At 43.2% G+C, this 22,770-nt stretch overlaps 3 protein-coding genes across 5 annotated transcripts; 1 reads left to right on the top strand and 2 right to left on the bottom strand.

Annotated features, from left to right (window-relative positions):
* Positions 1–335: 335 nt before the first annotated feature.
* LOC148330278 (cytochrome c) lies at positions 336–3,216 on the bottom strand. 2 transcript variants are annotated; one of them, XM_088304226.1, is made up of 3 exons: positions 3,051–3,216; positions 1,626–1,800; positions 336–1,129 (listed from the first exon to the last, which is right to left on the bottom strand). In XM_088304226.1, the coding sequence occupies exons 2-3, from the start codon at positions 1,792–1,794 to the stop codon at positions 984–986; spliced, it is 315 nt and encodes a 104-aa protein (XP_088160352.1). In that variant the 5' UTR covers positions 1,795–1,800; positions 3,051–3,216; the 3' UTR covers positions 336–983. The 2 variants fall into 2 exon arrangements, with proteins under 2 accessions (XP_088160352.1, XP_088160353.1); XM_088304227.1 differs by lacking the exon at positions 3,051–3,216 and adding an exon at positions 2,702–2,978.
* Positions 3,217–3,409: 193 nt separating this feature from the next.
* Positions 3,410–12,232, top strand: rbm45 (RNA binding motif protein 45). 2 transcript variants are annotated; one of them, XM_088304217.1, is made up of 10 exons: positions 3,410–3,755; positions 5,857–5,979; positions 7,731–7,857; positions 9,202–9,507; positions 10,230–10,359; positions 10,492–10,597; positions 10,701–10,861; positions 11,171–11,246; positions 11,326–11,460; positions 11,804–12,232. In XM_088304217.1, exons 1-9 carry the CDS (start codon positions 3,474–3,476, stop codon positions 11,440–11,442), a joined length of 1,428 nt encoding a protein of 475 aa, XP_088160343.1. In that variant the 5' UTR covers positions 3,410–3,473; the 3' UTR covers positions 11,443–11,460; positions 11,804–12,232. The 2 variants fall into 2 exon arrangements, with proteins under 2 accessions (XP_088160343.1, XP_088160342.1); XM_088304216.1 differs by having other exon boundaries at positions 11,326–12,232.
* Positions 12,233–12,705: 473 nt separating this feature from the next.
* On the bottom strand, positions 12,706–17,013 carry zc3h15 (zinc finger CCCH-type containing 15). Its single transcript, XM_088305527.1, has 10 exons — positions 16,809–17,013; positions 15,952–16,053; positions 15,774–15,885; positions 15,563–15,715; positions 15,404–15,495; positions 15,141–15,323; positions 14,444–14,524; positions 13,822–14,007; positions 13,376–13,505; positions 12,706–13,271 (listed from the first exon to the last, which is right to left on the bottom strand). The coding sequence occupies exons 1-10, from the start codon at positions 16,881–16,883 to the stop codon at positions 13,102–13,104; spliced, it is 1,284 nt and encodes a 427-aa protein (XP_088161653.1). The 5' UTR covers positions 16,884–17,013; the 3' UTR covers positions 12,706–13,101.
* Positions 17,014–22,770: the final 5,757 nt, after the last annotated feature.

Raw genomic sequence — 22,770 nt, 5'->3', positions numbered from 1 at the left:
ATGAACAAACCACTGTCTAGCCAAACTCACGTGAAACAGGCGTCGGCTCACCTTTTCGACTCTCTCTGGTAAACCCCAAATGAAGTTCAAATTTTCTAGTCGGCTTTTCTTGACCTTTGCTTTGTTTTCTAACAGACGCTTGAAGGTTTGGTGCTAACACTACCTACAGTTTAGAGCTATTCATGATCAAATACTCTTTAAACGGCGGCAAGGTGAGTGCTGAATCTCTTTTCACAAGAATTTCAATGTAATTGGTTCATTCTAAAAACAGACACATCGGCATTTATAAGAGGGTGCGCGAACTTGTGCAAATTAGTCAATAGACAAGAGACGGATTTTCATTGGACGTTTTGATGTTTAATAGATGAGAATCCTTCAGCCATCTTGTTGCAGACATGACCACCACATGATTATGAAGACATCTTTCTCAAACATTCAGTACTTCATTGCAGCCCCTTGTCAACATTTGACAGACAGATGTTCACATCAGCGGCAGTAAAATAAGTTAAAAGAATCTTTCAGGCCTGTGAAACCAGGTAAATAACAAACGAGCCTCCTTCCTTCCTTACTTCTACAAGTGTGCATGTTTTTATTTGTCCATTTCAGCGCGCCTCAATTTGAATGATTTGGGACCTTACGCAGACAACAGGGGCAGCTTTTTCATACAATAACGAGACATTGTGATGAAATTTAAACAACCAGGATGAGAAAAACAACTGTCGTTAACTCTACAGCGAGGATGATGACTAATGACGATCACGTTTTCAATATTTTTAAATGTATATTTTCCGCATATGGCGGCGTTGGCCACATGCACGAGAGCCAACAAGAAGTCACACGCGTCTCTCTCCCTCTAATCAGCGTCTCAAATAGTTACTCAACACAGGATTTTTTTTTTTTTGGGGGGGGGCGAGGGGTGTGAATCAAGAGCAGAAAATAAAATAGAAACTAAAATGTTAAATAAGCACACAATCATGCGTCCTTCATGATGTCGCTGATTTGAGGTAAGCGATCAGGTCCTGGCGCTCGCCCTTCTTCTTGATGCCAGCGAAGATCATCTTGGTGCCTGGGATGTACTTCTTGGGGTTCTCCAGGTACACCATCAACGTGTCCTCGCCCCACACGATTCCTGACAACACACATGGCAATTTAGTGTCATGGTCAACTAGTGGTTGTTTTGATCACATGGGCTATGCATACTTGCTCTCGATGCTGCTTGACACAAGAACAGGAGCGGATAATGAAATGGACTGCTTATCTATGAGTGATAATATCGGACATTTTGGATGTATATTTTTTTTTGGGTGGGGGGGCTGATATTGAAACCTGATCCGACACACATATTGCATCAGGATACCCCAAATATAAATACACCACAAATCTAACAACATAACGCTTAAAAAGAAATTCCTCAACAGATTATTAGATAGATAAGATACATAAGATACATAAGATAGATAGATAGATAGATAGATAGATAGATAGATAGATAGATAGATAGATAGATAGATAGATAGATAGATAGATAGATAGATAGATAGATAGATAGACATCACACAATTTCATCTGGATTGTAAATTCAAGGTCACCACAAATACATTTTGTTTAACTCCTCTGTGACCGACCTTTGCTCTTATTGGCATCAGTGTACGAGTATCCATCTGCTTGGCCCGTCTTGCGGCCGAACAGACCCCACAGGTTGGGTCCCACCTTGTGCTTTCCCCCCTCCTCAACGGTGTGGCACTGTGCACACTTTTGCACAAACGCTTTCTTCCCTTTCGCCACGTCGCCCATAGTCAGCTGGCATGAGAAAGACATGGCAAATTTAACACATTATGCTGCATATTGGTTTTCAAGAGAATAAAGCATGAAGAATGATGTTGCGACCTGCTGTGGATGCTTAAAGGCTCATTGGGATCTGAGAGGGACAAGGACGCTGCGGTCAAGAGTGTCAGAGGTTTCAAGATCGTTTCGCACATTTGCCCAAACTGGGACTCATACAGTGAACCCAGGTTCGAAATCCAAGTGCATACAAATGAGTTCATACTGGCTAAAATGATGCAAACCTTATTTGTCCTCAAGGTGGCAAATTGAACATTAAAAGCACGATAAGGAGTGGGTCTGATCTCAAAGGCAATGGCCTGCTTTGCCCCTCCACTGTCCTCTGTACTGCTGACGTGAAGGACGTCGAAGGTGTAACTAGTGCAACCAGCACCAAGCACACTCCTATTACATAAACTCAGTCCACGCGTAACGTAACCACCCGATTCGTCAAGACGCGACTTGCCGGTCGAGATCAAAGTGACAAACATCCACGAAACGCCGTTCAAATGCGTTAGCTTAGCTTTAGCCTTTTAGCCCCCCGTCCACTCGGCTGGCGTTAGCTCCTATGCTACTTAGCTTTAGCCTCCCCGGTCGTAGTAGCGAACGTGTTAATGGGCTAATAGGTGAGCAGCTTTACCGGGGACAATTAATAGTCTTATCATCATTATTAATCTGTGAACGACTACCGGCGATGGCATTTAACACACATAATATTTAGTTATGTTTAAAAAAAAAAAAAAAAAAAAAGGATGGGAACGTAAAAAGCCGGCAACGTACCCAGGCAAGGCACTGAGCTCAAGGATGACAGTTACCAAGGCGGGCCAGCGAATTGGAATCACTTTATTTCAAGAATTTTCATATCGTTCAAACATCTTACGGTGTTTTTCGCTTTCCTCCAAATTTTCCCAAAAGCCAGGTCCGCGGTTGGCTCATGTCAGCAGCAACCAGCTCTCAAGGATGCTTGAAGGTGTTCGGCCACCATCTTCACTTCTCAATCACCACACATGCGTGGCTTGTCCAGTCGAATAAAACTCTCCAAGTGCGTTTATTGGATCATAATGTTACCATAATGTACTAAAAAATATCCAAATATATCAATATCATCGAAATAAGCTCCACCGTTGGCGTGGCAGTTCGACCTGCATTCACTCGCCAAGGTTTTCAGCATGATCAAACACAGCTTTAGACTCACCAAATTCAAATGAGTTGTGTGGTGCAACACTTACCTGAAGTTTAAATTGCCTTCGATTGAAACGACTCCTTTGTGGTTCCTCTCCGCTATGAAACACGAACGGGTAGTGGCGGTCGCACAGAAGGTCACTTCACCCCACTTACTGGCGCAAGATTATGACGTCATCTAGTAATGTGACGGCAGTTCCGTTTAAAGTCTCCACAGAGTCACGTCTTATTTCAATGTTTAAAACCTTGGTGTGGACACCTATAGTATAAAACGTATTTTCCTGGAATGTGCCAAGAAATTGATTTTAATTTTCACGAGGCGTTGTTTTGTGCTGATCTAAACAAGGGTAATTTTTTGTCTTTTTTTTTTCTAGTTGTAGCTGAGCCATGTTATCTGATGAGGGCAGTCATAGACCATGGAGCCTATACCGCCGGAAGCAGAAGAAGAAGAAGAAGGCTGAGAATCCAAGATGGACGAGTCGCACTCAATGGCGAAAACAATTTCTGAGAATCTAGACGACCCTCCCAACAGCCGCCTGTTCTTGGTAACCAGTCGCTGCGTTACCGAAGAAGAGCTTCGGGAGCGGTTCTCAGTCTACGGCGACATCCAGGGCGTGTGGGTCGTCAAAGACAAGCAGACGAGGGAGTCCAAAGGCATTTGCTATGTCAAGTTCGCCAAATCGTCTCAGGCCTGCCTGGCCATGGAGGAAATGCACGGAAAAGCCCTGCTGGAGGGAAGCAAACCCATCAAGGTCGGAACCAACACCAATATTAAATAAAATACAAATCACATTGTTTCCGCGCAGGTGGACGCAAACAATTATGGCTATGGTTGCATGCTAACGGGCCTGTAGCTGACGTACATTTCTCTCAACTCTTCTAATGGGGGCGAAGACAACTACAACAAAAAAAAGAAAGCTATTTTTAGAACATGTCGTTCGGTTCCCAAAGTACAGTAATAAGCGTAAATGTCGTCACCGTATAAAGAGGAAAATAGTTGCTATTTCACTTTTGTGAGAAGCAAATCACACATTAGTACCCTTACAAATACATTAGTACTAACAGTTCTTTGTTTTGTTTTTACACGCTGCAGGCTTCTTAACTGATATGTATCACAGCGTGTTTTTGACGGTATCATTAGCATGTATGCACTATGCATGTTATTAAAATGTGTCGAAAACAGTTCTATTTGGAATATCGGTTGCATTGAAATGTAGTGTGGTCTACCAGTTCTGCCTTCAAACCCTACAGATCTGTTTTACCACTACGTTCCATCTCGTTCTCTCCTGCCCTTCAAAAAGGGAACTCAAAAGCAATCTATTCAAATTTGCTGTTAACGTTTGATAATTTGCACCTGTACTTTCTTCATAATGTTGTTGTCATGTAGGTATTTCTATATTGTTGTCACCTTTTTCTGCTTTGCTTGTGTTACTGTACCTCTGGGAAGCGACTGAGTCTCTAAAAGCCCTTGACAAATAAAACAAGTTGTTATCCATCCATCTATCCATCCATCCATCATCTGTACCGCTTCTCCTCACTAGGGTCGCATGGGGTGCTGGAGCCTATTGCAGCTATCTTTGGGCAGTTGGCGGGGGACACCCTGAACCTGTTGCCAGTAAATTGTAGTGCACACAGAGACGAACAACCATTCACGCTCAGACTCATACCTAGGGGCAATTTAGAGTGTTCAATCGACCTGCCATGCATGTTTTTGGAATGTGGGAGGAAACTGGAGTACCCGGAGGAAACCCACGCAGGCACGGGGAGAACATGCAAACTCTACACAGGAAGGCCGGAGCCAGGATCGAACCCACGACCGCTGCTGTCTCTCACTGTGAGGCCATCATGCTAACCAGTCGGGCCACCGTGCCGCCCACAAGTTGTTGTTGTTGTTGCTGCTGCTGCTGCCCCCACCCCCGAGCTAACTCTGGAAAGGGAAGTCGTATGTGCATGAAATTCACCCTGTCTAACTAGTACCATGCTTGCACAGCTAAAGCACGCCATCATGGGGCGGACAGAACAGAGTTTAAAAAAAATATATATATATTTTTTTGCAATCACAGGCAGATGCACCCCCTAGCCAACTCTGGTGGGGAAATTCACCTCTTGTGCACAGTACTCCTCCTATACTCACACATAGACATCATTCATGAAGTTCACTCCACACAAAAACATCTATGAACGTTAATTTGTCTCCATTTCACAAAAAGCATTCAATCTTCACTGCAGGATTTTGAGTTTCTCAGCGCTACTGCCAGCTGCATTTTTTTTAGTGAGCACGATGCATGTTCTAAATGACGATCTCATCACTTCTTACATTTGGAGTGGAAGAAAGCCCTTTATGCATCTCTTTTCAAGTCCAAATCCGATCCCAGTACTCTCCACCACTCAAATTCCGGGTGGTGACACTGAGACAACGACTACAATGAGCATGTTGTCGCATCCGCAGAAGGAGCGCAGCAAGTTTGAACATTATTCTAGTGCGCAAATTATTTTCCACAGCCTTATAAAAATACACATTGTGAACAGCTAATGTATTAATCTGCTATTTAAAAGATGTGTGAGTCATAAATGACCAAATGAAAAGACTATTGTCATATTTAGGGTCAAAATTCTGCAGAGTGCAGCTTCAATACAACATAGCAACTTTCTCTAAGTAATGTTGAAGTGGGGTGAAAAAAGCCTATCTGCAAACATCACCCAAAAGAAGCTACCTTCCTCTTTGTTACAGTAAATATCATTAACTTGGAGTATTTTCAGTCCGATAACAGCAAATGAGTATCTTTGAAGGATTCAGCCTCTTGGATCAGATGTAATTATTGATGAATAATGAGTTGACTTATCTTGTTGCAGGTGTTTATCGCCCAGTCGCGCTCGTCGTCCAGTCATCGAGATGTGGAGGATGAGGAATTGACCAGGATCTTTGTCATGATCCCCAAAACATTCTTTGAGGAAGACCTGAGGAACACTTTTAAGGTACGTGTAGCCGCTTTCTTAATGGTAACAAGGAAATGTGACGTGAGAAAACATGGCTGATTGTTTACATAAACATTCTTTGGACAGATTAAAGCATTTGTTTTCATCAGGGGTCTTTGCATAGCTAGAAAAATATTAGTGGTGGTAGTCTTCATCGTTCATGCCCCTACCTCCAACACGCACACACAGTCACACTCACGTTTTCAACAGCTTCACTTCTAACGCTACTCATCAGAACCCCCCGCTAGGGCTGGGCGATATGACCTAAAATCAATATCGCGATAAATTGGGCAATTTTACCTCGGTGGCGATAAATGCACGATAAATTCCCCCTGAGGACCAAAATCAAAATAAATGCAGGAAATGCATTTTAACTGCTTTTTTTTTAATTGACCAACTGGTACACATTACTTTCAATGACAAACAAAAGGACAAAAATCATTTGAATAAACATTCAAAATAGCATGCTTTGCATGACTTGAACAATGTCACAAAGAACAGGAGAAAAAGGGTACCTCTCACAAAATCTTTTTATGTAAATATATTGTGCCGAGATGCTGTAATGCCATTTGCAAATGCCTAGATTTGTGTAAAGGTATCTTGTAAACAATATAAATAATGCCATGTGCAAAGGAGCTAGTCGCCTGTGAACAAAATGAAAAAAATGTCAATGGAATGCCAATGCCAAATAAACAAGCGTGCTTCATCAGGAAAATGTACAGTCTCGACTACTCTGGTGCGCGGTCGCCACTTGTCGTCTATGTACTGCACACTCAGGCTCAAACAAGGGATGCATGTTGCGACTCGACCACAAGTCGGATGTTGATGCAAAATGCTCGACGTCCCCGCTCCCGTCCCGATGTTCATATCGGGAAGTGCTGTTTGCGGCAAATATTTTCGTACCTTTTGTCGGCTACGTTCATGAGGCGTTTAAATCCTGTGCGCTCCACTGTAACTAGAGGAGCTATATCTTTAGCTATGTGTTCGGCTATCGCGTCCACCACTGAGACGTTCTCTTGTATGGTGTCGCCTCCGTTTGTGGGCTGTTGTTACTTGTCCAACCTTGCTTCTCACTTTGAACTTTTAGCACAAGCTCCAAGTCAACAGCATGGTTGTGTTGTGGGTGGTGAAAAAGAAAAGGTTGGACGCGCTGTTTCAGGTGCTTACGACGCACTTTGTAGTTCATGTTCTTTTGCTCAAACATCGTCTTTATGGAACCCAAAACATTTCCAAACGACAGATGTTCAATTTCTTTTCGGGACAAACGCGACAGGAACAATTTCAACTAACGTTACCTCGTCTGCAGCCGTGTCAGCCGCTTCAGGATTTGAATCGCCAGCTACGAACGCGTCTTCTGTTTACATTCTTCTACGGCGCATGAGTCACGTGACTACATGAGCTGGAGCCGTCTTAAAGAGGCATGAACATCGCCGCAGACTGAAAATACTTTTCTTTTCCTTTTTTATGGTTTAGACACCGAATTTACCGACATGGGCAAAATGACGTCGGTCATTCTAATACATTTCCGTAACGGTAGATTTTCGGTTTATCGCCCAGCCCTAGCCCCCGCCCCCTCGATTTTTTTGTTTTTGTTTTGTTTCTTTAATTTTCTTATACAGCATTACAGGCCATGCCAAAATATATTTCTTGTATCTGCCGTGGGCTACAAATGGCACCCGGGCTATAGTTTGGCCACCACTTGTTGACATAAATTTCCTCCAAACGTTGGATCGTCTTTTGTGTCACCTCAGGAGTACGGCGACATTGAATATTGCGTCATTATCAGGAACAAGCTGACGGGGGAGAGTAAAGGTTTGGGCTACGTCAGGTACCTCAAACCCTCCCAAGCCGCCCTGGCCATCGAGAACTGTGACAAAGGTAAGTCCGCCAGGTAAAAATGGTCATGACAGTCTCCTAAAGCGGGGCTATATGGCTGAAAAATGTTTCATAGTATAAGTATTTCATATCAGTCAACGTTGAGAATGAATTGATTTATTTTTATTTTTTAACCTATTTAAAATGTATTGTGCAGTTTCACATTCACCAGTGCATTGTAAATGCTTATTTGAATTTGATGCTACCCCAAAGCAATATTGTTGATTCACTTACATTAGCCTGCGTTCAGTGTTCATACAATATCAGTGTCGTGAACTAATACTCTTGCACTTTTTTTCCTAGAGGACACATTAGAATTATGCCATAGTCCATTCATATTTTCTGATTTTGTCTTGAGCGCGATGCCCAGGGTCGAACTTGCCTCACTCTGGCGCAAGCATGTCAAAGCCAGAAAACTCCTTTACTAAACCTCTTTTCCATCCGGAGGGATTTAGTGCATTCATATACATGTCATCATCTAATTGTAAGAGTTGCACTGTGTCAACTGGTCATTTATTTTTCTACAAAGTTACGCCACTTTCTCGTTACGCGAGAGTATGCCGCATGCATGCGTCGTTGGTTTAGCTGCCGCTTTGTTGGTTTGGATGGTTCTTCCTCTTTTTTTTTTTTTAAGCAGCTTCTGTTTCATGTTTGGAGGCTGCTTACAACACACACAATGCCAGCTTTATGAAAAAAAAAAATTCTATCCAACATTTTATCATAGTCATTGTCTGTTGATATCGATCAGTTGACTATCGTAACACATTTGAAATTGAATTATCGGCCAGCGCTACACTCTCGTTCTGATTCCCTCGCAGTTTATTTGCTTAGTGTGAAATCTGTGCTTGTTTTGTAGAACACTTTGCTGTTATAGTGCACCCCTGCTATTGGCGGAGGATAAGGGAGGCGCGTCACGTAAATAGTGAAAATGTATGCCTAGTTGATGCCCAATGTAAGTGCGTAAAAATTATTCTATTGATATTTTGAATCCCGAAGCATGTTGTTAAACCGATTTGAAATGACTTGGGAAGGCATAGTGTCCTACAAATTAAGTTGAGATGAGATCTGTTCCACCCAAAAAAAGAAACACGTTTTAACTAATTATAGTGCTGTATTTTTGGGGAAAAAAGTCAAAGAATGTCAAGAAATAACCTGGCCTCTCGCTAACCTTGGCAGCTTGTGTTTCTGAAACTAAGACGGTCTTATTTTGATTCCTCTCAAAAGACCTTTTCTGAGGATGCGCGGTAGATGATTGGCACCTTGTAAGCCCCGCCTTCTGTCTGTGATTGTTTGTGGCACAGCATTTTTCAAGGATGTGTGGATTGACACACATTACATTTTTGTCAGCTTACAGGGCCATCCTGGCGGAACCTCGCAACAAAGCCTCAGCCTCCGAAGACTACAACAGCACGGTGGCCAGGAGCGACTACTCGAGTGGCTCCGACTCCATGAACATGCACCCCTTCAACATGGCCGAGCCCGTCACCTACCCTATGATGGACTACCGAAGCAGCGGCGGTGCCGACCTGACCCGCTGCCTGATGGTGTCGACCCGCGCCGGGCTGACCCAGGAACAGATCTTTGCGCTGTTTGACATTATCCCAGGGATGGAATACTGCGAGCTGCAGAGAGACTCTTACGGGATGAACAAAGGTGGGCGACTGGGAGGTGGCCACATTGTTTGCATAATGAATTGTGATTCGTGCTCATATCATACGACTTATTTCTTCTTATTTTTTTGTGTAGTGGGGAAGGGCTCAGATTTTCCAGGTTTAGGCTCACAAACCTCAACTACCAGTTTAGGGCTTCATTGTGATTAAGATGTCCAACCACAACGACAAGATGGCAGCAAAGGTGTTCCGTGAAGAATGGGATAGTTGGCGGGAGTTAGTACAAATAACGGGTTCTAAGTTTCCAAACGAAGTCCGATAATAGTTGAGTCGCTGATGCACTTTTCAGCCGTTCATTGAACACGAGGAGAACTGTACAACACAAACACAATGACCAAGCTGTTGTGAACCACAAATCACCCCAGACACTAATCAGACACTGACTGACTGACACTCAACCCAACCAACACCCCCCCACCCCCCTCACCTCCAAAAAAGAGCACATAATGATCTAACACAGAGAAACATTTCAATAGTGGACAATATTTTCTGTTTCATTTGTGCTTGCATTATTTGTGTTTTCAAATACATTTTATATGGGTTTAAAATGGGTTTTCTTAAGTTTGCTTAATTATTTTTTTCTTGTGGTCTGTTCGACAGCGGATGTTCACCTATAGCAGTTGATGTCTTAAGAGATTCTCGGTCAAGTGCAACGTGATGTATTTTAATGTCTAACAATGTGGATTTATGTCGGTGTGGTTGCAGGTCACGCCTTGATCCGCTATAGCAACCTAGGATCGGCACTTTACGCCAAAGAGAAGCTGAACGGATTTGAGTATCCGCCAGGAAATAGACTGGTTGTGAGTTTTATGGATGACGGAGAAGATCGCAGCAGGTACACGCACGCACGCGGGAATGTACAACACCAATACAGAAACTTTGAACTCAACCAAAATGGCTGCCCACTTGTTGGCAGGTGTGGAATGAGGGAACTAATCACTGACATATAGTGTGCGTGCGTGTGTAGTTCAGTAGGTAGGATGGCCATGCAGTTTGTGGCCACCCAGATGATGTCATCATTGTGGAACGGACCCTCCAACAGCCAAGGCATCAAACCTGCCGCTTTGCATCTGGTGCATGTCAAGCCCTCTTCTTTGCGTTTGTCCAGCGTATGCAAAAATGAAGCCCCACGTGTCAAGTGCGACCAATACTGTTTTTTTTCTTCCCACCCTCCAGGGATTTGGTGGGCCGCCGCCCCCCGTGTCTCGAATCCAGACGGACGTCAACCTGCCGCCCCCCAAGAAGCTGGCGCCCTTTGACAGCAAGGCCATGGAACGCTTGTTTGTGGTGTTCAGCCCCGCTCCCCTGCCCATGGACGTTCTGGAGGACATTTTCTGGTAAATGCCCCCCCACGTGACAAATTATACTTTAATATTTACGTGTGCGGGACACTACATTAGGCGCACAGTCTGATACAAGAGCTGCATTGAAGTATTGGACATGTTTTTATTTTGGGGGGGTGTACTTTGTCTTGGTCAGAACATTTCTGAAAGTATTTGGCGAATTTGTGGGGGTCTCTGATTGAAATCAGATATGCATGCAGTCTGAATGCAGCCTTGTACTGAATCATGCGTCAAGATGGTTCTCATATTGTCAGCATCTTGACCAAGTTGTTGCTTTTTTTTTTTTTGGTTTGTTTTTTGTAGCCGCTTTGGTTCCCTAATAGAGGTCCACTTGGTTCCAGGCAGGAAGGTTGGCTACATGAAGTACGCAGAAAAGCAGGTGACAATCTCGTCTGTTGAAGAACAAAGTAATAACTGATTCCAAGTGTTTATAAGTGAGTTTTCCTATTTCTATTGAGTGTGCCATGGATGCTTTGACAACACTCCACGGTCGCATGGTCAACGGCGTGAAGATGAAGGTGATGCTTGCCGATCCTCCCAAAGAAGAGTCGCACAAAAGGCTTCGCACGTACTAGCATGTTGCCAGCTGGCAGGTAAGGTCGCCACTCTGGCCGTTTTGTCCTCCGTCGAACATCAAGGATGTAACATGTAACTTCATTAGTCAAACAAAATGGCTGCAGCTTTTTCTATTCCTGTTGCATAATGGTCAGGAGGGAAACAATTGAGTCAAAAGACTTAAATTAACTACTGTTTAAAAAAAAAATCAAGCAAAACTAAGACTGAAAAATGTTAATGCTGGAAAACTGGACGCAATACTGTTGCCTAGTGGCGTTTAATAGCTTGACTAAATTGCACAGAAACAAATGTTTTTTTATTTTATAATTCACGTGTATTGAGGTTTGTGCGTGATTAACTGTGCAGCTTCTCGTTCCCCAGGCGACTGTTGTCATGACAAAATGACCCCAGACCTGACAGACCCGACGACGGGAGACCTCTTGACACGACCTTTGACATCTGTTTGACCTTACACTTCTTCTCAGTGACCTTGCCATGAGGTTTTATGGGGTAGTCCTCTATTTTTTATTTTTAATTCTTTTACTTTTTGTAGTCAAGTCTCATTTCAAGCTGCTGTGAGATCTCATCGTTGGGAAGAATCCACAGGGCCGTAAATATCTCACATTTTGACTTTACATGAAACAGATGACTTAAGCAGTTAGACTCAAGTTAAAGCTTCTCCAAGTTCCAATTTTTTTTTACTTTGTTCAAATGGACGTCTAGATCGTTTAGTTCGTTCGTTTTTTTTGTATGTTTGTGTTCCCACTGTGACATCTTTCTATGTCAAAATAAAAACAGCAGCTCAATGCATTGCCTTTGTTTCCTCTTGTGCGACTCCTGTTTCCCAGGATGCTTTCTTTGCATGTTGGTGTACGACAAAGTTATTCCAACCTAGTGGCACAAGGTCTACTTTGAGCATCATATGTCCGCTTTCTGCTTTTCTTATGCAAAGCAATGTGGAAGTGATTGCACCCGGGATTTAAACTCAATTTGAATGCATCTTTTCCCGCAGCAGTGATTTATCATCAAGTCAGAAACTTGGCACAATCTGCGTTTCCAATAAATACTTTTGTTCTTATTGGTCAAGGAAACAATATTTTTTCATATTTAAGTAAGCTCATGCAAAAGAATGCAGGAAAAAAATGGGGCTTGTTCCTTCCTCCAGGAGAAATCAAGTACAATTACACACCAGAAGAGATTAAACTGTTGAAAGAAAAGTTAATACTGTGGGAAAACAAATTTTAAAATTTTCTATTTCTAGTCTTCAATTAAACAAGACCATGTGGATGCACAGTATTTTTATTCCTGCTCAATGACATCAGTAAACATAATTTACAATCATTTCACTCGCCTATTGATTGTGAGGGGCCACCAAGATTGGAGCATAACCCCCCCACACCCCGCCCTTTAGCTCAACATTAATGGAAAAAAAAACGGAGGTTCAATACATTGTATATGATCTGTGGAGTTTTGGTACAAGAACAGACTGAATTTCTTAGAACAGAATCACTGCTGTTCATTTCGTCCACATTCCCTCGCTGTGAAGATTTCACTCTTAGGGAAGAGCAGCAGGGCAGTCGTGTGATGTGATCAGGCTTTCGTTACAGTCTCTGCGACTTAAAAATCAAAACTTGAAGTGTCCATGCATCCATCCGTGGGTCCTTGTCTCTTCATTCCGTTCAGTCGTCAAGTGCCAGCGTGTTGAGCTCCTCGTCCAGCTCGTCCAGATCTTCCCCGGTGAACAAGTTCTCGTCAACCGGGACGTCCCCGTCGTCCTCAGGTTCCCCGCCGCCCTCAGCCCCCGACAGCCCATTGGCCTCCGAGCTGCCACATGCGCCGTTTCGCTGTTCTGTTAACAATTCGCTTATGTCAAATTTCCAGTCACAACAGAACCTAAGTTGGGTCACTCTTGAGTCCAGGTACCACCATGGCTAGGTCTAGTGGTTGTCTTACCTTTGTCCTGCTCCTTCAGACTGTTGCTGGCGGTGAAGCGGTCTGCAGCGGCCACAGTGATTCCCGTGTTGTCCACTTCTTGAGGAATGAAGCGGGACAGGTCTATGTCCTGTACCTGTGTGGCGTCGGCCTGAAGGCGCATGCAACACAAGAGTGACATAAGTGGATTGGGTATTCCATGTGCACATTTGGATAAATGTGCCTTTAAAGGATGTAACACAAACGGGATGACAAAAATTTGGAAGCGCCTTCTCGTTTCATACAAGGTCTACGACTACTTTGTTTACCTTTGGTGAGTAAATATAGGAAGACAGACTGTAGAATAAGCACATGCGTCCAAACTTTTGACTGGAACTGTTGTTCAGGTTCTCAAAATGAAGCCTTTCAAACTATTTCTTTCTAATCTTATCTCAGGTCAAAGCCCCGAGTGCAAGTGTCATGATTACCATTTCCTGATCGTCGTCCTCATCCTCATCTCCCTCGTTTGCGTATTGAGTGTCGTCGGCTTCGTCGTCGTCGTCATCCACTAGCTCGGGTCGAAACTCAAACACCTCGCGACCACTCACCACCAACGACTTGCCGGCCTTAAAGTCGGCCTTTTTCTTCTCCATCTCCTCCCTGGCTTTGGCCACCTGTGAAAGACGATGACTCCTTTAAGGCTTCTTTACACTCCCGCATAGGCGTGTTGCTGCATTGGATCACGTAACCGACGCATTGTGCTGCGCAGCACATCGCCGACACATGCCACGCAGGCGTCAGAAATTGTTGCTGCACGTCGGTTGCAGCTCACACTCTCTTGTAATTGGTTCGTTATGTCACTTGCTGCGATGACGTAATCAAGTTTTCCGCCAAGGTTCCACAATACTGCCATGTTTAAAAACAGAAAAGAGGCCACAAATATATGCATCTATATGATGTCACCATTGTTGTTGCTTTGTTCCATGTTTTGCAAAGTCGTGTTGTAGTGACGTGCGTGCAGATGTCGCCCACGGGACTATATACCTTCAGTCTCATCAACATTAGACTGCAAGAACAAAATCACAGTGAGTAACTGAAACGCGTTCCCACCTTTTCCTGCCTTTTCCTCTTCTTCCATGCCAGGAACGTCTCCAGGGTAATACGGGTCACGCTGGGACCGAGCGCCGCACGCTGGAAACGAGACAAACATGAGAACATTGAAAGGCTCATCAAGGACTGGCCTAGAATTAATAACGGAATACACAAGTGTGGTAATTATTACCAAATAGGTTACATTATCATAGGTCTGGACGATTGATCAATTTTTGGGGGATTTTTTTGTGAAAAAGATTTGTTAGGCAAAATGACCCAGCCCTACTTAGCCCCCGAGTGAAATTAGTAAACAACTACATAAGATGACTTCGAGAATTTATTTAGCAGATCTCAAAGTTACAATTAGCTCAGAACTCATGGTACAAAAAGTGCCGATCTAAACATTGTGATTGTTGTGGATGCACGTTTTTTGTTTTGTTTTGAACCTGCACTGAGCTGGTTTTTAAAAAGTTGCGTGCCGGTATCTCCATTTTCATACTGAGGCAGATACAATGATGTCATCAACAAGCTTTATTGTGATTGGTCCGTAGAGGCCAAACGTATACTTTCAACTACGCATACGTCAGCTGTGGGTCAAGTTACTTGATTTGGGCTCCCGAAGAGGGTTTTCAGGTTTTAATAAGAGACTACTTCACCTTTTCCACCCAAACGCCCCGTTACCTGGATAGTGCCACAAGGCAGTGGGAACGCTCACCTCACTCTCTATCAACTCCTCCATGGAGATCTCCTGGTCCTTCTCCTCCTTCTTCTTGTCCTTCTTCAGCACAAAGCCGGGTGGCAGGGCATGTCTGTACATGCATTCGCCGCCCCCTGCTGGGCACACCCAGAACCAGCCATACTTGTTGTTCTCAATGGCATCCAGGAAGAACTTGCACACCTGTCGCACCAGATGACAACTTCCTCAGCCCACCTTCATGAAAATGTTGCATTGTGTTGACAAAAAGCTACAGATCTTACAATCTGAGTTTTGGATTTCTTCTTCTCTGCCTCGCCGTGTTTCTTGTTGACCACCTCCTCCAGCTTCTTCTCGTCCCAGTTTTCCATGGTGTCTATGCGGCCCAGAACTCTTGTTAGTCTTTATCATCATCCTCTTCTTTCTCCTCTTCGACCACTCACCTTTCTCCAGCTCCTCGTCTCGCTCATCCACGTAGAGGCTCTTCTTCTCGCACTTCCTCTCCATGGACAAGTCGTGGCTGAACTTGCACTTGTCTCCTTTGGTGCACTGGCCCTGCTTGTAGAAGGCGCACAGCACCGACTTGGGGTCCACACCTAAAAGAGAGAGCATGTGATACATTATCAATGGTTGACTTTGGTTCATTTGAGTTACCTTTGTTCACTTTCTGGGCGGCAACAACTGGCTTGAAGAGCTCGTTGAGCTCATCCAACTCTTTCTTCTTGTCCGTCTTCTTGTTAGCCTTGTCGGCCTCCGCCTGAGCCACCTGCACACGGCACACATTTAGGTACATTTGATACTAAATGTCAATCTGCATTTGCTTCTCATTGACCTGTCTGGAATTTTGTTGTCCATATTTGACTTGCTGTGTGACATTCTTAATGAACTTCTGTTGCTTGGCGCCTTTCTTGTTCTTCAGGCCAAACGTTTTGTCCTGGAACACAAACAGTATACTGATGGTTAATTACGATGAATGGCCATTTTATACACATGTGTAAAAATGGACACGGCGCAATGCCAGATCTCTGACGTGCCAATGTTGGAGTATATCTCAGCATTTTCCTATTTACTCCTTTTGAATGACTAGAAGGAGGGCCATTTGCATGCGAACTGAGGCTTGTGTGCAATGTTATGTGGTAGCCAGTAATTGGTTCAACTGTGCTCAAAACATAGCATCCTTCGGCATTTAAAATCATTTTTAAGCAGGACTTGCCATTTACCGCTTTTATAGCCACGCATCAACGTTATTTGTCCAAAACATAAAAAAAAAAAATCCTCGAGTACGTGGCCCAACTTAGTTTGACGTAAGCAATAGGAAAAGAGGACACGCCACCACCTTGTCCCGGGCTGAATGCGTCCGATTTTAATTCGCGTTTTGCCGACATTGATTATAGACACGTCAAGTACGTTAAGCGCAGTTTAAGTGCAAGCTATGACGCCGTAGCCAGCGGGTAGTGGTTACTTTGGCGAGCTAACGTTCCACTCGCAATGTTTAAATCCTCGAATAATATTAACTCGCAACCATAACAAAAGAACAAACATGTTTGAGGAAATATTTCAATTTAGTTGTTCATGTGGCAGTCAAGCGCGTGATCGCACTTTAGCAACGACGGCGAGCCGCACGCCGACATGCTAACTCGTGATTTCCTTTTTTTAAATATATGTATATATACATATATATATATATACCTCAATGATCTTTTCCTTTTTCTTCTCTTGTGTTTTTTTATTACCCGCGGCCGGAACCGGCTTCTTCGGAGGCATGTTGGCTCAGCTTGAGGTGTGTTGTTGCGAAAGCTAAGCTTCGAAAACGTGAAAATATTCGATTTTGTTTCCAACCTGCTAACTCTGAGCTTCGTATTAGCCACTAAATGCTAACGGGGTGACGCTCCACCCACACACGTGTTTGGTGACACACTGTGACGTAGTTCCACTATCAGTGATGGGGACTGTAGTTTCTGACGAGTTGTTGAATACGTCCTGTAGTCGTTGTTATTTTTAAGAAAATCGCGTATTTTTCGAACCAAATCTTCTAACAATGTATCCTAGCCATTATTAATGTAGTTAAAAAAGATTGCTTTTATGTAAAAAAAAATAATAATAACGATAAATTTTGAGCTAGTTTATTCGTGAGCCCCAGAGTTTGGAAGATGTACAATGCCGTGTTTTCATGGAAAACTTGAACCTGTCGAGAGCAAAACCGGCGTAAATTGTGAGGTTATGTATTATAAGGTACATCTTATGATGTTATGTTAATATACACAATGGGCCGAATGTAGGTAGTACTTAAAATTACTTAAAAGGAAAGAAGGAAGGACGGGACAATGAATGGAGGATACGTAGGTAAGAAAAGGAGGAGGAATGCAAGAGTCCGAGAAGGTTGGAGAGGAGGAGAAAAGAGACTGGAATGTGTAACGGTAAGAAAGAAAGATTTTGGATAGGGGTTGAAATGAAGTAAATTGCTATAATATGAATAGGAGGGAAAGCCAAGACTGTCGGAAGGAAGGAGCTCACCACCACTATTAGAGTTAGCGGCTGGTCAACACTCCTGAAAATCCAACTGCCTGAATCGAAACCTTAACCCTTGTTGAAATAGATATTAAGTCACTTTATGTTGATGTATGTCCAATCCCGAAATCAAACCCCAAACCAGGCGAGCGACCTTGCAGTTTCCCTTTTGAGCACTAGGTGGCAGTGCGTTGCTACGCAGCGGCCTAGCGTACTTTTTGATGCTGACAAGTCCACAAATAAACTAATAAACACGGATTTTATTACGCTGAAGACAATCACATTCGTAGTTGTCTTTAAAAACAAATCAAGGGACTTTAGGGACACTATAAAAGTTTATACAATACAATATGAAGGAAAAATGAGTTGAAGGCTCTGCATTTAACATGTCCAGAAAAGCTTCAATTGTGCCCCCCTCCCCCGTACTCATTGCTTTATTGCGATTTGAGTTAAATGGTCGTTATACAGAGCTGCCATCTGTCCCGTGGACAAAAGTCTTTTATTAGCCCCTCTAACAATTTTATCCGATGCTTCATTACGACTCGGCTGCCATGCGCGTTATTGCCTTTTGGATGAGATTGCGGGCGTGAGCGGCAGCTGCAGTCTGAACGGCTCCTCGGCTCGGCAAAAATCATGCAAATAGCAAGCAGCAAGAAAAATCTTACTGCAGGACGCTTGACAGAACAACCAGTGAGGCCTAGCAGTGTTACTAGTACAGCGCAGAAGTTTACAAGTACGGTTTCATGTTAAAATGTTATTAGTAAAATAATCTAACAGTTCATTGTCTCACTCGCGAGGGAGGAAAAAAAGTACACTAGGTAGTGGGCGTTTAGGTGTTACTAGTGGATTCCTGGAGGTTACTAGTGCATAACACATGCCACGAGCTGGGTCCAGCAGTGTTAGTGGTGTAGCACAGACAAGTAAATTTTTTTTGTGTACTAGTGAAAAAGCGACACTCGTAATGTGAAAAAAATTATCAGTACTGGGCAGCTCGTCCCTTGGGTGGAATGGCACGGAGGACGTGGGTGTGTGTGTGTGTGTGTGTGGGGGGGGGTGTTCTAAAAAGCTTTCATTAACATGGCGGGGGTTGATTGTAGTCCGGCCCATTAATCGGCCGTTGTGTGTGTGACAACCCTACTCGCGAAATGGCCAAATGACAAAAATCGCCTCAGTATGTGTCAAAAGCGCCACTACCGTTTGTGTATGAAGAGATGTGAGACAGCAGAGTGCGTTCAAGCGTACCTGTATTTCCTTATTCTGACATCATGTAACCTGTGCCTCCCACCGCATGCTACTGGGGCATACAATTACAAGAGGGGGAGGCAATACCGCACCGACAAAAATGGGTCAAGTGCCCAGCTCTGAAAATTATTAATAAGACAGTCAATCTGCTAGTTCACCTGATTTGTTCTAGGACAATTAATGTAATACTAGTGATGACAAAGAGTGTACTACTACATCATCAAATGCCCTCTGGTTGGTGCTATTAATATTACCAGAGAAATACTGAATTTTATTAGTACGGTTTAATTCCGCACTAGTAGCACAATTTTGGCAAAGTAGCAGTACAACTACATGGTACTAGTGAGGCAAAACTACTAGTGGGCATTTTGGGGTCTTGCACACTCGATGTCTGAGTATGAGTAGTTTTACTCGAGAACTGCTAAATGTTAACAAGTAGCACGCAACTTGTGCTCATTTTAGCTTCACTAGTGACTTGTAGTGGTCCAACTAACATGTCAAAGCTATCCCACTAATGTAGACCAAGAAATTACTAGTATGTGGAAAAAAGGCGATGGAAAGAATGCTGAGGAGTCTTTCCATGTGCTGATATTTTGAAGTTTGTCAGTGTTGTGGCTTGAAGGCTACGCGGGCGACCAGCAGGACTTTTACCGCTTCAGCTGCTGATTTCACTTGATTTCATTACGTTTGCCTTCAACTTGCTAATGTGATTTCATCTGGCGCCTTTGACATGTGTGGCCTGGCTCCACATGCTGCCGGACTGACTGGCTGCCTGCCTCGGTGCCTTGCTGGCTGGGCGGCCTGCGTGGAAGCAAGTGCCCTGCAGCTACATGGAAAAACAGGAAAAATAGGTCATGGATGCCCATTGGATTTTATGCCCTTTTGTTTCCATGTGCTGTAATAGTGACAATAATAATAATAATAATAATAATAATATCAGATTCCCGCCAATTATTTTTTTTAAAAAGGACCCACTAAGCAAGGACGGAAGTGGGTTTTAGTCCGTCCCTGTTATCATCACTAACTGGGTGAAGTACAGCGGGTATGGAATTCAAATATTTGCACTCAGAGCAGTAGGAAATCTTGTAATGCTGTTGCGTCTATTAGCCCTTACCTGAGGTTCCAACTGAGCGAGCGTGAGGGAGCGAGAGCGAGAACACGAAAGCAATGTGCGCGGCTGTGTGAAGAAGCAATTGAGAATCAAAATAGGCATCTTAAGTTTGGACTTTGACCACCATTGCATTAAAACCCCTTTTATTCATTTATTTATTTATTATTAAACTGTAAATTGTGTTTATCATCCTCTATGAAATATTGATAGATTGGCCAGATCTTTGTATTTAGACCATACTTGGACAAACTTTATCACCTTTTTAAAATGCTGATGTATTGGACAGGTTTTTGGACTTAATGAAATAATAAAATGTGAATTAAGGACTATAGATATTAAAATGAGTGTTTACTCTAGGTTTTTAACTTCCTCTATGAGTGACCTAAAACTCAAAAGTTGCCGCTGCAGTTTGAGTAAATGCATTTTTTCATTTATATCATGAATTTATTTTTGTGAATAGAATACAAAGCAAAAAGTTGACATGTAGTGCACTGTTTTTATGTGTATTATTTATTCCAATAAATGTATTATTCAAATGAATTATTTTAAATAGTAATTTTAAATGAATTATTTTAAATGGTCATTTTATCTGTTTATACTGTTATCACTAATTTGTACATTCTAAAGTAGCTGGAACTCCAAAGTGGTTCTGCTGCACTCCTCTGGCCTTGTGTTTGTATTTGTGTGCACGTGCGTCTCAAGCAAGCTACACAGCGGTTTTGGCTGTGCACTTTGTCAAGCTTATTACTGTCAGTCGCAAGCTTGCCACTTTGTCTGCTCGCTGGCTTTATTGCAGCCACCGTCGCCTCCCTTGCAGCCTTTTATTAGCTCCAGCGTCTCTCTTTAAAAAGTCTCGCTGGTTGTATTGTTCATGCGTTTGATTTCACGCGCGCTCTTATGTCCTATCTCGTGCATGCTTTTTCCAATTCATAATTTTTTCTGTTTGCCACATTTCTCTCCGGGCCCAGAGAAGAAGTGCAAGAACAATAAGCGTGTAAAAGCGCTATGTAATAATTTTGTAGCGATTTGAATTGTGGCAGCTGGTCGACGTCAAATGTTAGTGGTGTGCTGCTGCCTTACAGACACTAGTCCTGTTTGGCATGATATCATTTTGTTTGTAAAGATGGAAGGTCTGACATATGCGGCTTTGGAGGCCTCGCGCGATACCAAGTGATAAGCACAACCTAATTGGAAGTTGTCTTTAGTGTGCAGACCTCGGCCAAAGTTCTGCTGTTAAATCAAAAAGCCCATTTGTTTTCTCCTCCTGGTCTGCAGAGGACGGCTTTACAAATGGACTCAAGGGATTGGAACATTGTTCTTTGCAGAAAGCTGTGGGGATCACTTGCATAGTTCCTCATAAGGGAAAAAAGGAAACGTTTTCATTAAAAAAAAAGAAAGAAAGAAAAGAAAAACTAGGTATCTGAACATTTATTTTTAAACCATGTAATGTTTTCTTACTTGAAGCATGTGTTATTTTGTGTAATCTAACTAACTAACTAATGAACGAACGAACAAAGAGAGCTGGGCACTTGACTCTTATTTTCCGGTCAGTCCCCCGCCCTCCGGCTGCGACCTGGGTACCCTGCGGACTTATTGTGATGTTAACAATTTCGGAGGTGATCGCAGGCTGACGGATCTGTGAGAAGGAGTGCCGCCCCGCTGTGGGAGTGGTCACTGCTGAACTCAATCATGGCCAATCAAAGCAGCTCATTTTATACCCTTTGAATGTAGCGCACCATTCGTGCCCTCGAGTCCCGACATGGTCGAAGTACAACCGCGCTGAGAAGTGGGCACTTGGAGACTATGCCCTTCCCCCAATCGTGGAGATGATGATTTCATATTATCTGAGTATATTTGTGGCAAAGCCAGCACAAGTAGTGGTTGTTGAAAAAAATAGCTGCTCTTTTCTACTTGTGTAAGTCACACTTGGACCATCTTCACAAAACTGGACAATGATCTGTCTGATTGCCATTGTTTTCTCTGGTCCTGGAAAATGTGTAACTTGATTGTCATCTGATCATTCAGCAGCTATCCCTAGGCCCCAACCATAAAACCTACACATCAGTCAAAAGTCAGTCAGACTAACAAACGTGTTGACTACGAATAAAATTAACGTCATAAAAATTCAACACCTTGTTACAAATGCACCTGCTAAGTGGTCTCAATTCATCAATTGGATACGCACACAAACATTTGCATTAATGGAAAATCATCCCCGTTTAAAAAAAAACAAGTAAACGGTATTTAAATGCTCCTTCTTGCATGCGTTGTGTAGTTCGTGTTGACATCAACGTGCAACTTAATGTCATGTGATTTGTTTAATAAGTGACTTGAGATCAGTGAGCATGTCAAGTGCATACGTGTGAGTCTGTGATTCTTTGTGTGTGTGCGTGTGTGAGTGTGTGCCTCTCCCCGCTTGTGGCCATCAGCCACAAGTCCAGACGAGGACGACTCTGGTTGACGGATAACTAAACGTCTGGCCATTAAAAATGTAGACTGCAGTGGCTCGGCATTCATTATTGATGACGCACACACACACACACGCACGTGCGTGCACACACACAAGCAGAAAGTTTCAAGTCTTCTTTCCTTGTCCCATCTTGCACACGCACACACAGGCGCACAGTTTGATCTGTGCAAGAGAGTCATCACTTTTCATGAGAGTTAGCAGTTTGGCTTCTGCTCGTGTTTAAAACATGAGAGTTTCCAAAATTTGCGCTTTCTTTTTCTAATGAGATTTTCAGTAGGGAGCACAAATGAAGCATTGCATCAGAATTCACTGACAGGACA

Source organism: Idiotropiscis lumnitzeri, chromosome 9 (genome assembly GCF_059441095.1).
Source record: "Idiotropiscis lumnitzeri isolate Australia: NSW breed Sydney's pygmy pipehorse chromosome 9, RoL_Ilum_1.0, whole genome shotgun sequence".
In the NCBI taxonomy this organism is placed as follows: Eukaryota; Metazoa; Chordata; class Actinopteri; order Syngnathiformes; family Syngnathidae; genus Idiotropiscis; species Idiotropiscis lumnitzeri.
This window is presented reverse-complemented; position numbering and strand designations above follow the sequence as displayed.